The following is a 13171-nucleotide window of genomic DNA, read 5'->3' as shown; positions in this document are numbered from 1 at the left end:
AGCAGGACCACAGTAATACCAACCACTGATCCAAGGTCCCGAAAGGTTTGCCCTCCCTGCTGTGGCTCTCATGTCTGGGGGGGGGGGGTATCTAGTTCCTGCTCCAATGGAGCCCCCAGAAACCATGTGCTACATCTAGGGGTGTGACCCTAGGCCCTCAACATGGACTCTTCTTCCCTGCCAGAGGCTGACCTTAGCCATGACTCTGAACCACCTCTTAGTAAAAGAAAGAAAAGAAAAAGAATGCATGTGAGTGCGAGACATTAAGTGTCCCTGAGGTCCATTTCTGTGAAGTCATTTGGGTTTTTGGTGTTTATATATGCGTGAAAACCCATGTATCCATATGTGTGCATGCTGGTGCGTGTACACAAGAGTGTGCACTTGTGTAGAGGTCACAGAAAAACTCTTCAGAGTCTCATATACCTTTTTTGAGACAGTCACTGACCTGGAACTCGCCTAGTAGGCTAGGCTGCCCTGCCAGTGAGCCCAGGGCTCACTGTACCTGCCTTCCATCCCTCTGATGACACATTCCTATGCACACTAAACATGGGATCTAGGAACTGGACGCGGGTTCCCATGTTTCCAAGGGAAGCACTGTATTGACTGAGTCGTCTCTCCCGCCATCATTTAGGTTTGCAGAAAAGAAGCAAATACGCATGCTGGCTATCTAAACTGAACAGCTACAGCACACATGCTGTGTTTGGTCCATTTTAAGGCATCATCAGCTGGAGAATACAGAATTCTTTTCTTTCCTGTCAAGACAGAATCAAATTATGACACTCCCTGACTGTTCTAGGAAAGATACCAAAACACAGATGTACGTCTGAAGGGCGGAGGGCAGTGTGTGCACACGTCAAGGGCTCTAATCCACTCCAGCCTGTTCTCCCAGCCCTGGTGGCCTCCTAGGTTCTGTCCTCCACCTGCCCCCTCCCTCAAAGATTGGGACCCCATGTGGCCCCCAGAGAGCAGGGAGCCGCCAGGGGATTGGATACCTAGAGCAAGGGAGGCTGGAGGCTCTCCCAGTCCATGAGGCCCCAGGAAGGGGGATGCGGGGTCGCAGAGTAGCCCCGCAGGGCCAGGTGGTGATGGTGGTGGCAGTGGCCGTGGTGACGCAGAGATAGTTACCGTGACCCGGAACGGGGTTGCAGCCGAGGGCTCCATGCTGGGGCTTTTCTCTGACAGGCTGCCGGGAAGGCTGCGCCGGGAGCCCGGCCTTTCTTGGGGTGACTCTGTGGAAGAAGGAGAGGGGTGGTTAAGATTCAAAAGCTCTGAGATGCCAAGGCTTCTGCCAACTCCCACATCCTAAGACAGCACAAAAGACAGACTGTAGCCATTGTGGAAAAAAGTAGTGGCATGCCCCGTCACCCCCATTAAAGACAGGACTAGTACATACCAGGCAATTAATTACACTCCTACAAGTATACCCAAGAGGACCAGAAAACAGATTTAAACACTTGTATGAAATATTGACACCAGTGGTATTCACAACAGGCACACGGCAGATACAGTTCATTGCCCATGCACAGATGATCGGATGAACACGGTGAAACACAGTTTACATGATGTGAATGAACCCCGAAAACATCGGGCCAAGTGACGTAAGCCAGAAACCAAAGGACAAAGACTCTTCTAGTCCAACAATGGGAGGTACCTACAGTAGTCAAATTTATAGCCAGAAAGTAGGTCAAAGGTTTGCCAGGACTGTTGGGAAGGGGTGGGGGCTATGGCTGAATGGTGTACGGTTTCTGTGTAGGAAGATGAAAAGGTTTTGCACATGGAAAGTTGTACAACTGCACATTTGTACACTAGCAATGGTTAAAAGGCAGCTGGGGAGATGCTCCGTTTGGTAAAGTGCGTGATGCACAAGCATGAGGACCTGTGTTCGGATCCCCAGTGCCCACATGACGTCAGGTGTGCTTGTAGTCCTGGTGCTGGCCAGGCAGTCCAGCTGTGAGCAAGCGCCAAGTTCAGGGAGAGCCCTGGTCTCCAAAAAGTAAGACGGAGAGTGAACAAGAGGACACCAACACACACACACACACACACACACACACACACACACACACACACACAGAGGGACAGGGAGATCCTGATCCTTCTGTCTTCATCTCCCAAGTGCTGGATTTCTACAATTTTTAAATGATTTATTTATTGTTGTCATAGGTGTGTGGGTGTTTTGCCTACATTATATGTGTGTGCACCACACGTATGCCCGGCACCCATGGAGGCCAGGAGAGGCAATGGATCCCCAGAAGTTAAAGACAGTTAGTTGTGAGTTACCATGTGAGTGCTGGTCTCTGAAAGAGCAGCAAATGCTCTTCTTAATCACTGAGCCATCTCTCCAGCCCTCACAACTGTTGTTGTTGTTGTTGTTTTGGTTTGGCTTTTGTTTATTTTTAATATTTGGAGACAGGGTTTCTCTGTATAACAGTCCTGGCTGTCCTGGAACTTGCTCTGTAGACCAGGCTGGCCTTGAACTCAGAGATCCACCTGCCTTTGTTTCCCTAGTGCTGGGATTAAAGGTGTGCTGTGATGATATTTTGTGTGTGCTTTAACAAATAAAGCTTGCCTAAAGATCAGAGAGCAAAGCCAGGCATTAGTTAGCCATAGAGGCCAGGCAGTGGTGGCATACACCTTTAATCCCAGCACTTGGGAGGCACACACGCCTCTCTCCTCAGTTTTAAGCAGTTATGTAACCTGCCGAGAGGCCACACCCCAAGGCTGGTACTCCAAAGCTGTTGGCGGAATGAATACCCACAGCATGCACAAACCTAGTCAAGACCTGAGCCAACCTAATCCAACTGCTTCTTGACTGGTTCCTCAGACCATAGTTGCTGCCTGTTTGCCCGCTCTGGTGTGGCCCACCACAGAGGACTCCTCCAGCTTCATCCACCAGCCTGACTATCCAGACAGTCCCGAGGGAGTTCCTCGTGACACCTCTGCCTGTCATCTTGGCTCCTCTAACAATGGTTGACTCTATCTCTTGCTGAGAAGGTCATTGCGCTCTGTGTGTGTGTGTGGGGGGGGGGCACGACTCCTAATACACACACTGCATCTCCACATCTCCTGCACTCACACAGAGCCTGGTATGTGTGGGGCTTAGGAAAAACCTGTTGACTCAAAAGGAAGAAAAGGACAGTGTGAAGGTCTCCCTGGTACATGGGGACACACAGGGACATGGGATAAGAGACCACCCTGGCAAATGTGTGCACACATTCACATTCACATTCACATTCACACAGATCCTCCCACAAGTCTACCCCAGGAGCACAGCAAGTGGGGATGTGTGCAGACACAGGATAAAGAACACAGGTGCTCACAGGAGCAGGTCCGTCAAAGGCAGGGCAGTCTAGAACACCCTAGTCACACCTCCTACCTTCTTCTCTCCTGACTGAAAAAGTGTTCCCAAAAGTGTAAAAGGACAGAGCTCAGCCCCTTGCTCAACTACAAGTCTCTAATTCTGAGCCCTGGCCAAGGAGCAAGCAGGCCATGCCCTGGGTCATCTCTGCCAGAGTGGCTCCTCCAGTCAGGTGGCAGCCATCTCCATGTTTCCTTGCTGTGTTTCTCTACTTAAAACTCACCCCCATCCCCCGCTAGTCAGTCAAGAGACACCCACTCTTTCTGGAGGTTTCCCTAGGAAATCTCTTCCTACGCTCCCCATCTGCCTTTAAGTCCCTTCCCCGAATCTAGGCCTGGCTCCTGCTCACTCTGTGACAGAACACATCTTTTCTACCTGGACGGGACATGTCACCGCCACTAGGCAGATGTCCTATGAGCTCTGTGATGGTGTACCCTACTCTCACCGGGGTCCTGTGGGAGGCACTGAAATGGGAGGCCAAGTGGTCAATGAAGGCCTCATTCCAGCAGAGTGGAGTCTGAGCCTCAGGCCCCAGCAAGTGAAGGACAGGTACAAGTGAGTACCCAGGGTGTGGGCTGAGTCCATGGCTCCAGAAGTGCTGAGCCACTGGGCCCGGGACAAAGGACTGGACATACACATAGCCCTCAGAGCTCAGTTCAGAGTGCAAAGTTCAGCTAAGACAGACTCCTGGGATCAGCCACCTTTCCAGGGACAGAGAATAGGGTCATGATAGGAGCTGACAATCCGGGAGTGGTCAAGCTCCAGCTGGCTGTCTTCTACTCTCCTCAGTTCCCTCGAGGTGACATATACTTTACCCTGGTTCCTAAGGTGCCACTTGATGGTAACACTGGATGCTGCCCCTGACAACAATCTCTACCATGCCTGCCATGAGGCAGAGATGCCCCACACACACACACACTTCACCCATGCTGTCCCCTCATGATAGCCAGCATGGCCTCCCGTGGGATGCAGTCAAGTGCTAAGGGGTCATTGTTCCTCTGCTGGGGTTACTTCATCAGTTCAGACCCGGCTCATGCCCACTCTCCATTACTGAGTCTTGCAGACCTACTACTTCCCTGTCTCTCACACTCTCCATCCCTGAGTGTTGCATACCTACTAAGTATTTCCCTGTCTCTCTCAGTGGGAGAAAATGAACATCTCTGTTCTGTTCCTACTACGTTGAGCCAGGCACCCAGCAGTGCTGGGTCCTGGTTTGACCATTATCCTTCCTCCACCAACTCAGCTAACCCAGACAGGGCACCCACTACAGCCATGGACTCAGCTGGCAAAGCTCTTAGGATCCCTATGAAAAAAGGTACTGAGGTCTCCAGAGTATCAGGGAAACGTTCAGAATGACTGGCCTCCAAAGATGTATGTGTTCACATGTGGGAAACACACAGAAGAGTGCAAGTGCACGTATACACACACACACACACACACACACACACACACACACACACACACACACACGCACGCACATGCGCGCACACACACACACACACACACACACACACACACACACACACACGCCTGGCCACAGCTTTACCTCCCCTTCCAGGACACCTGTCCTCCTGGCAGGGCATGGATGCTGGGAAGGGCTGCCCCCTCACCCAGCTCTGAGACTGCTGCTCTCTCCAGGACACACCCATCACCTTGCCTCTTGCCCTCAGGGTCTGATCCAGGAGCTTCTCAGAGACTGTTTGGTCCAACCTCTCATTTTACCCCAAGTGGTATCCCTGGGGAGCCTGCAGGCAGCCAGACACCAGCCAGACACTGAGCTGAGCATACAGAAGATAAGGGGCTTCTGTGGCCACGGCCCTGACCAGCATCCCTCAGCCTCTGGTGGTGAGCGCTGCCACTCAGCAATCTTCTTAAGCTCCTTTCTCCCTGGCACCCGCATGGAAAATTACAATAGCAAAGACAGACTCTTTTAGGTGCTGCACATGTACTGGGCTTTAAAATGAAAAAGGGTAGGGTCTTTCCAGCTCCTTGGGGACCCAGCTTTTGACCAGCTTGTGTATAATACTGCTTACAATACCGCCCCACTGAGAACATGTACTCTGGACACTTTCAGATACAACCCCCGGTGACAGCTTGGACAGCCATGGTGTGCACCCGTTTCCAGATAAGGCAACCAAGGTGACAAGACACAAAGGCGACTCCGAGTCCCCCAAACAATGCCCCCTGCAAAGAACTCACTTAGGACCTCAGGGAACCTGAGGAAACAGGGTATAGGGAGAGGTCTCCATTTGGAGTCTGCTGTGTGACTCCAACCCAATGCCTTCCCGTCTCTGGGCTCTTGGTTAAACATCCATTTAGTGAATTGAGAGTAAAAGCAGAGAGTACTCTCCCAGTGTCCGCCCCACAAATAACCATTATTTATACCAGAAAACAAGCAGGAGGCTGAGAGCCCTGCCGTGCCCCCAACCTAACAGTGCCTCTGCCTCTGGGGATCTCTGCGCAGAGCATTAGCTCCAGGGCCTCTGCCTCTGGCCTCAGACTTAGCACCATGGCTGTTTCCCAGGCTTGGGACACAGGAGCTGGTAAGAGCAGGATCCCAGACAGGGCAAGTGAGTCCACTAAGAACACACAGCACTAAGGGAACATTTCTAAGAACTGTTCATGGGAAGGGAGACCCAGCCACCCTGGAGTCCCTCAGACCTTCCTGGAGGACAGCCCAGAAGTCCTTCTTCATCTCAGACTTGATATGACCTCTACACAACCTCCCAGGTTACAGAACTGAGCCTCGGGATCGGCTGACTCTGAGTCCTTTTTTCCACTGACAGGTAGAAAAAGTCCCCATTTAAGCAGTGAGACCAGGCTATAAGCAGTGAGCCCAGGCTATAAGCAGTGAGACCAGGCTATAAGCAGTGAGCCCAGGCTACCGACTACTCTTGGAAGCCACTGCCAGAGTCAGGCATCTTAACCTTCAAGTGTTTGCAAAAACTAAATAAAATAAAATCGGTTTCATTCAAATGCTGCTGGCTTGGTTGCCATGGATACCACCTAATCATGAAGGATGACTGTTACTTGTTCCCATGGAAACACAGTGGCTGGAGGAACATCCTGCAATTTCAGCTGTCGGGTTGCGCTGCCCAGATCTTAATGGTTGGAGGCAGGTGAGTGGCAACTATGAACATGGATGTTGGGAGACACAGGGTCAGCAGAGGTGTAGAAAGGCTGGGTGCTGGGGAAGAGGATAGGGGTCCTCACAGTGAGGAAAACATCAATCAGAACTACCAGACACCATTTCACACTTTTCAGATAGGATTTGGCCCAGCCCAAAATTGAAAAGAAACTAATTAAAAGAAATTAATAAGAAACCAGTCCTGAAATTCAAATGAGCAGTAACTCCCACTGCGGGTGGAGCCAGGATACTACCCATTCATCTCCGCTGGTGGCATGAAAAGGCTCTGGGAACAATCACACAATAGACAGTACACACACACACACACACACACACACACACACCTGTCCCTCCTACAGACTCAGTCCAGACCACTAACTGTGTAGTCTAGGCTGTCTGTGTGGTTTGTCCCATGTATGGGATGGCTGCAGAGATGTTTGCAGCCCTCATTTAGCACAGAAAGGGAAGCAGCCTCAATGTCCAGCAGCAGGAAATGGATGAGTGCTTCTTGGAACAGTCACCCAGTGGAATACTACACAGCACAGAAGAGGACACAGCTTAGGAGGACGCTACATGGAGCACAAAGGCATGTCATAAAATCTAAATTTATAGGGATGAACACAAATAAAACAGCAACAGGGTGTTGTGTGAGAAGAACGTTGCTAAAGGAGAGAGAATATGGCCCTCTTATGAATAGTTTTGAAAGACTGTTCACAGCAACCTTACAATAGCCCCAACCACACACAACCAAGCGCCCTTCAACAGGAGAGTGGTTATGCAAACTACAACATTTAAAGAATAACGACCCCCAAGAAACCTGCACCCGATTCCTGGAGCCTGTGAACAAGCCACACTGACGGGGCAGAGAGGGGCTCTGCAGATGTGCGCTTGAGGGTAAAGATTTGGAGGCAGAAGGCTACCCTTGGGGACAATCCCGCCTCAGGAGCCCTTAAATGTGGCAAGGATGGCCGAGGTTGGAGACAGAGCCATGGCAGGAGGCAAGGGACCGATGTTTCAGATGCAGAAGGAACCTCCACCCTCCTCTGCTGGCTTTGCTGCAGAGGAACGTGGTGGCACCGTCTCGAGACTGGAATGGACCCCAGCTGACCGCCAGCAAGGGATGGAGCCTCACCTTGCTACAACCCTCCCCAGGGAACGATGTTCTGCACAAGGAGTGGTGAGGACATGGGATTTGTTTTTGAGACAGGACCTTGCTGTGTAGTCTAGGCTGGCCTTGAACCCCTGCTCCACCTCTAGAGCACAGGGAGACAGGTTAAGGTCTCCAGAAGGGAAGGCTACTCCTTACACTTTGGGTCTGGCAAGGCCAGTGCTGGAATTCCATCTACTGACCTGTAAGATGGCACTTGTGCTGTGTACACTGATAGATTTAATATGTGCAGCAGAAATAGAATATTAGGGCTGGAGGGGTTCTGTGGTTCCCTGGTAGAACACTTCCCAGCAGGTGAGGCCTGGGGTTTCACCTAAGGGCAGGAAGGGAAGCAGGGAGCCAGGGCAGGCTGAAACTGGGAGAGGAACTGTATGTACTGCAGGATACTAGTCAGCTATGAAAAAGAACGGACTATAGATCCACACGATGTGGGTGGATCTCAAGGGTACCCTGCTAATAATAAAAGCCAGCATCAACAACTTCCACAGCACTGACACCTTCCAGGGGACAAAGCAAGGGCTGAGGATGCGGCTCCATTGGGAGACCACTGGCCTAGCATGCAGGAAGCCCTAGGTTCAACCCCCAGCACCCCATGAACTGGGCATGGGGGTGCACACCTGTAATCCCAGTAATTGAAAAGTAGAGGCAGGAGGACCACACATTACTCTCCTGAACATAAGTAACCTCTCTTGATGGCAACCTTAGTCAGGGTGACCCCAGGACAACAATAAAGTGACACCAAACAAGGCCATTTCCTCTCTAAGCAGTCCACAAAGACAAGCCACGGCTACCCACGAAACACCAAGCCTCCTCCCAGCAAAAACAAACAAACAAACAACTCCCCTCCATTACTTCATCATCAGTAACAAGTTAGCAGCTTGTGAATCACTTCTCCCAAGAGACAAGAACACCTGGGGTGGGGGTGAGGCAGGATCTCAAGTTCAAGGCTAGCCTGAGCTACACAGGCTTGTTTCAAATAGCCAAAAGGGGGGGGGGGAGGAGAAAGAAAAAGAAAAAGAAAAAGGATGCCACGTCTGACATAGCCCTGCCTTCCTCCACCTTGTGACAACAGCCAGTCAGTCACGAGCCCCACTCCCCAGACCTCCCCCAGGCCACCAGCCCAGGCCCTAAAGAAGGTTCTTCCTGACTCTTGTGTCCAGGTGTGCCTCATCACCTTGAGTAAGAACTGTAGCTTGGTTTCTAGAATGTTCCTGGTGGTCCCTCACTGTCGAGCATGGCTATGCAAGCAGCCAAGGGGAAGTAGCTCACCCTGGGCTCATCTGTACTGTTTGAACAATTGCCTGCAACCTGTAATCACTTCAAAATAGAAGTGTCCGCACGGCTAAAGCGAAGACATTGTCCTTCCTGGACATATGTGCACACAGTGGCACAGAGGAACAGCACAGAGCTTCTCTTTGGAGAACTAGAGGGCCTAAGAGTGGAGACAGGTGACATATTCTGAGTGAGAGAGAATGACGCCTTCCACTCAGTACACTAAAACCCACAGGTGACAGGGTAGCTCAATACAACCCATTCCCTCTGTGTATGTCTGAAGAGAAATGAAACAAGGAGGAAAAGAAATCAAACAAAAACTGCACATCAAGACTGACAGCAGCTCGGATGACCGGCCGGCCGGCAGGGAGAGCATCGCAAGCTCCAAAGGGCACAGCCCTCAAGTGGGTGCTCAACACACTTGAGCCGAGGCCTGAGACCTGAGCAGGGAGCCTGGGTGGCAACTCAGAACTTTCGAGTCTGTGAGTGTGGTATGTACATGCACAGTGCATGTATATGTAGTGTGTATGATGTGTGGCGTGTACAACATGGTGTGTGTATGCATGGTGATGTGATGTGTGTGCTTTTATGTACATGTGTGTGTGTGTTAGGACAAGAAAGCATATGGAATCTATCATGCTGTTCTCTGGTGGTATCCGTGAAAATACCGCAACCTGGCAGCCTCCTGCCTCAGACAATACTTCTTCCAGTTGACCTTTGACTTCCCATGTACAGCCAGGTGTTACCTGGAGGTTACAAACCTTTCCCCTCTCCTGTAAGCCCAGTACTGGCTCCCCAAAAGCCACATCTTGACCCCTGTAGCCTGTGAAAGTGTTTCTTCATGTGGCAGAATGGACTCCAGATACAATTAAGGACCTTGAATGAGAAGGAAGACCACAGGGCAAGCATACTGTAATAACAAAGACTTAAAATTTTATTTATTTCATTTCTCTACTTATTGAGACAGGATCTTGCTATGTGGCTCAGGCTGACCTTGAACTTACTGGTCCTGCTATCTCAGTATTCCAAGTGCTAAGATTACAGACATGTGTCACCATGCCCAGCCACAAAAAGAGACAGTAAAGAGAAGGCAAAAAGACAGCGTCACCAGGGAAGCACCAGTGGGGGAGGTGAGGTAGTGAGCCAAGAACTGCAGGCAGATTCTGGAAGATAAACAAGGAAGGAGGAAATACGTCTGCCCCGGGCCACAAGGGTCACAGCCTCAAGACCCTTGGACTTGGGCCACTGAAGCAGATTGTAGACCTCAGACCTCCAGATCTCAAAGACTATACACGTATGTCTGGGCACCTTATATACAGTGCTCTCAAAGTCCAGAGGAGAAGTTACAGATGGTGTGAGCCACCACATGGGTGCTGGGAACTGAACCCAGGTCCTCTGAAGATCAGCCAGTGCTCTTAACCCCTGAGCCATCTCTCCAGACCAGCACCTTGCATATTTTATCCTTAGAATAGAAACTAATTACATCAACAAAACTTGAGGGCACAAAGTCCTAATTAAAGCGTGCCAAAGGGAGGTAGCAACACTAAATTCACTTCCTTTCCACTTTAGTCATTAGAAACTATTTCCCCACCCCCCATCACACCTCCGTACTTAATGTTCCTTAATACTTTGCACTTTTGTTTAAAAATCATGTCATCAAGTGAGATCATTACGACTGTGTGATACAGCACGCTTGCCTCTTGCAGCAAGCTAAGACAGGCATAAAGTTAAGTGTGCATTTATTAATTTTTAGAAGGTTTTATTTTTAATTATGTGTATGTGGGTGTCAGTGAGTACATGTGAGTTTGGGTGCCCATGTGGGTCAAAAGTGTCAGATCCCCTGGGGCTGGAGTTACAGGCAATTGTGGGTGCTGGGATTTGAACTCAGGTCCTCTACAAAAGCAGCAAGTACTATTACAGGCTGAGGCATCTCTCTAGCCCCTACATGTCCATATGTGTATGTGTATGTACATATATATATGTTCACATTTTCTTCACCTCTCTGTGCTGTGCAACCTGGAATTCTATTTTAATTATCGCTAAATTTCTTGTTTGTCTTGTTTGCTTTTGAGACGGGGCCTCATGGAGCCAGGCTAGCCCCATTCTTGCCAAGATATCCTTAAGCTCCTGATCCTCCTGCTTCACCTCTCAAGAGCTAGGCACCCGCCACCACACCTGGCTCAAACTCCTGCTTTAATGACGTCATCCTATCACAGAGCTGCATTCCAATTCCTTGCATAACTCTGAGCCTAAGGAGCAACTGACTCATAGACTGTATATCAGATCCTCTAAGGGACACGAGGTTAGGCTGGAAAAATAGTAAAGCAGCTTTGTTCAAGAACTGATCATCCTAAAATCTGTTCTTGGTACTGGATAAAAAGGGAATCGGTGGAAATGTGAAGCCCAAGCCGCCTGCTAGGATAGGCCATCTTCTGTCTCGGAGGCGAGTGTCTTGTGCTTTATCAGCATCCATGAAACTCCACCAGGCTAACAAGTATAGTAACTATTAGTCCTTCCCTGGTAACCAATGCGCGCGTGCATGTGCATGCGCGCGCGCGCGCACCTTTTAAAACGTTAATACATAGGCAGAGACGGTTCAGCATACAAACCCACTTACACAAGTTTGACAACCTGAGTTCAATCCTGGACCCCACAGGAAAACAAAACCAGACACGGTGGCTTGGATCTGTAATTACAGCACACTGACGGGAGATGGAGAGAGGAGAATCACTCGCAAGTTAGGTCCAGTTAGGCTGGAGCAAAACAGAAGGTGGGAGGTCACACGTGCACACACATGCATACACACACACACACACACACACACACACACACACAAATACTATTTTAATTACACACGTGAAAGATTAATAACAAAAATGCATTGCTGAAAGGTATTATCTTGTAGTGTAAAGAAATGAACAGCCAATACCACGTTGCAAGACTCAATGATGTTCAGGTGACATTTCGCCCGAAGTGACCTACAGATTCAATGCAATCCCAGTCAAAATCCCAGGAAACTTTTCAAAGACTCTAACAAGCAGAATTTTAAGTTCAGACAACAAAGCAAAGGAGTTAGAATGGCAAATCAGGCTTGAGAACGCAGGAAAGGGCTAGGGGACTTCCGATGCTAATGGGTTTCAAGACATACTTTAGCGTCTGGAAGTACAGCTAGTGTAAACACGCCTGCAGAATTAGCATAGGGATAAGATGCATAGATCAATGGATCGGGATGAAGCCCAGAAATAGATCGTGTACATTTCGTCAACTGACCACTGAAGGAAGTGCCAAAGAAAGGCAAGCTTTTTCAACAAGCAGTGCTTGAACACTGGCTGTCTGTAATAACAACAGACTACAGGAAGTAGGGAGATACACACCAGAGATGCGAAGCCCGCACAGTGCCAGCTCTGACTTCAACAAAAAGATATTGGGTCTGATCATGACCATGCAGCGAGGGGCACTGAGGCAGAATATAAACCTAAGGGATCTGAGGGGAGATTAGGGAGGGTTTGTGTGCGGTCCCTCCAGACTCAGTGTCCTCCCTGCCTGGGTCCCTCCCAAACTTCCCAGCCACTCCAGTTCTAGCTGGAAGGGATGAGTTTAGTCACATTCGAAGGACATCTGGTTCATGACACTGACCAGGTTTGGGGAAAGGAAGGAGCCATGGGGACTCGGGCTCATGCTTTGAACATCGAGTCCCTACTGTGTAGCACTATTTTGAAGACTTGAGGAGATGGGGTCTGGCTGGGGAAAGCAGGTCAACTAGGGTGGGTCTTTGAAGGTTAGCCCACTTTTAGTTCAAGCCTGTTTTCTCTGTTTCCTGGTCTTCTAGGATGTGAACAGCTTCCACAGGTTCCTACTAACACAAGCCAATTGCCATGTCTTCCCAGGTGTGTGTGTGTGCACGTGCGCATGCGCGCACACGCATATACATCTGATACACTGAAAGCCTTCTGAGACCATGAGCCAAAATAAGGCTTTTTTCCTTTATGCTGTTTCTATTGGATATTTTGGTCACATACCATAAAAGTAATTAATTTGAGGCCATTAACTGTGATATGTCAGTGTCTCTCAAATAGACAGAAATGGAATTCAAGCTGTCTCCAAGTTCAAAATGTGGTTCAGAGTGAGTGGGCGTTGTCCACTGCGGTGGGAGTCTGCTAGGAGAAGACATGGGGAAGGCTCTATGTGCAGCGCACGCACCACGGCCCTGAAGACCCTTACACCGAGCACCAGGACAGAGGTGGCACGA

The 13171-nt window shown here is 49.8% G+C and overlaps 1 protein-coding gene across 4 annotated transcripts in view; it reads right to left on the bottom strand.

Moving 5' to 3' along the window:
- Dab2ip (DAB2 interacting protein) overlaps nucleotides 1–13171 on the bottom strand; it is a 193360-nt gene that overhangs the window by 89328 nt on the left and 90861 nt on the right. For all 4 annotated transcript variants that reach the window (XM_059260165.1, XM_059260164.1, XM_059260162.1 and 1 more), the window contains exon 2: nucleotides 1126–1229. In XM_059260165.1, coding sequence (XP_059116148.1) covers nucleotides 1126–1229 — 104 coding nt within the window. The remainder of the gene's footprint in view (nucleotides 1–1125; nucleotides 1230–13171) is intronic.

This window comes from Peromyscus eremicus, chromosome 4 (genome assembly GCF_949786415.1).
Source record: "Peromyscus eremicus chromosome 4, PerEre_H2_v1, whole genome shotgun sequence".
Lineage (NCBI taxonomy): Eukaryota > Metazoa > Chordata > Mammalia > Rodentia > Cricetidae > Peromyscus > Peromyscus eremicus.
The sequence above is the reverse complement of the archived record's forward strand: the minus strand, read 5'-3'. Positions and strand labels throughout refer to the sequence as shown.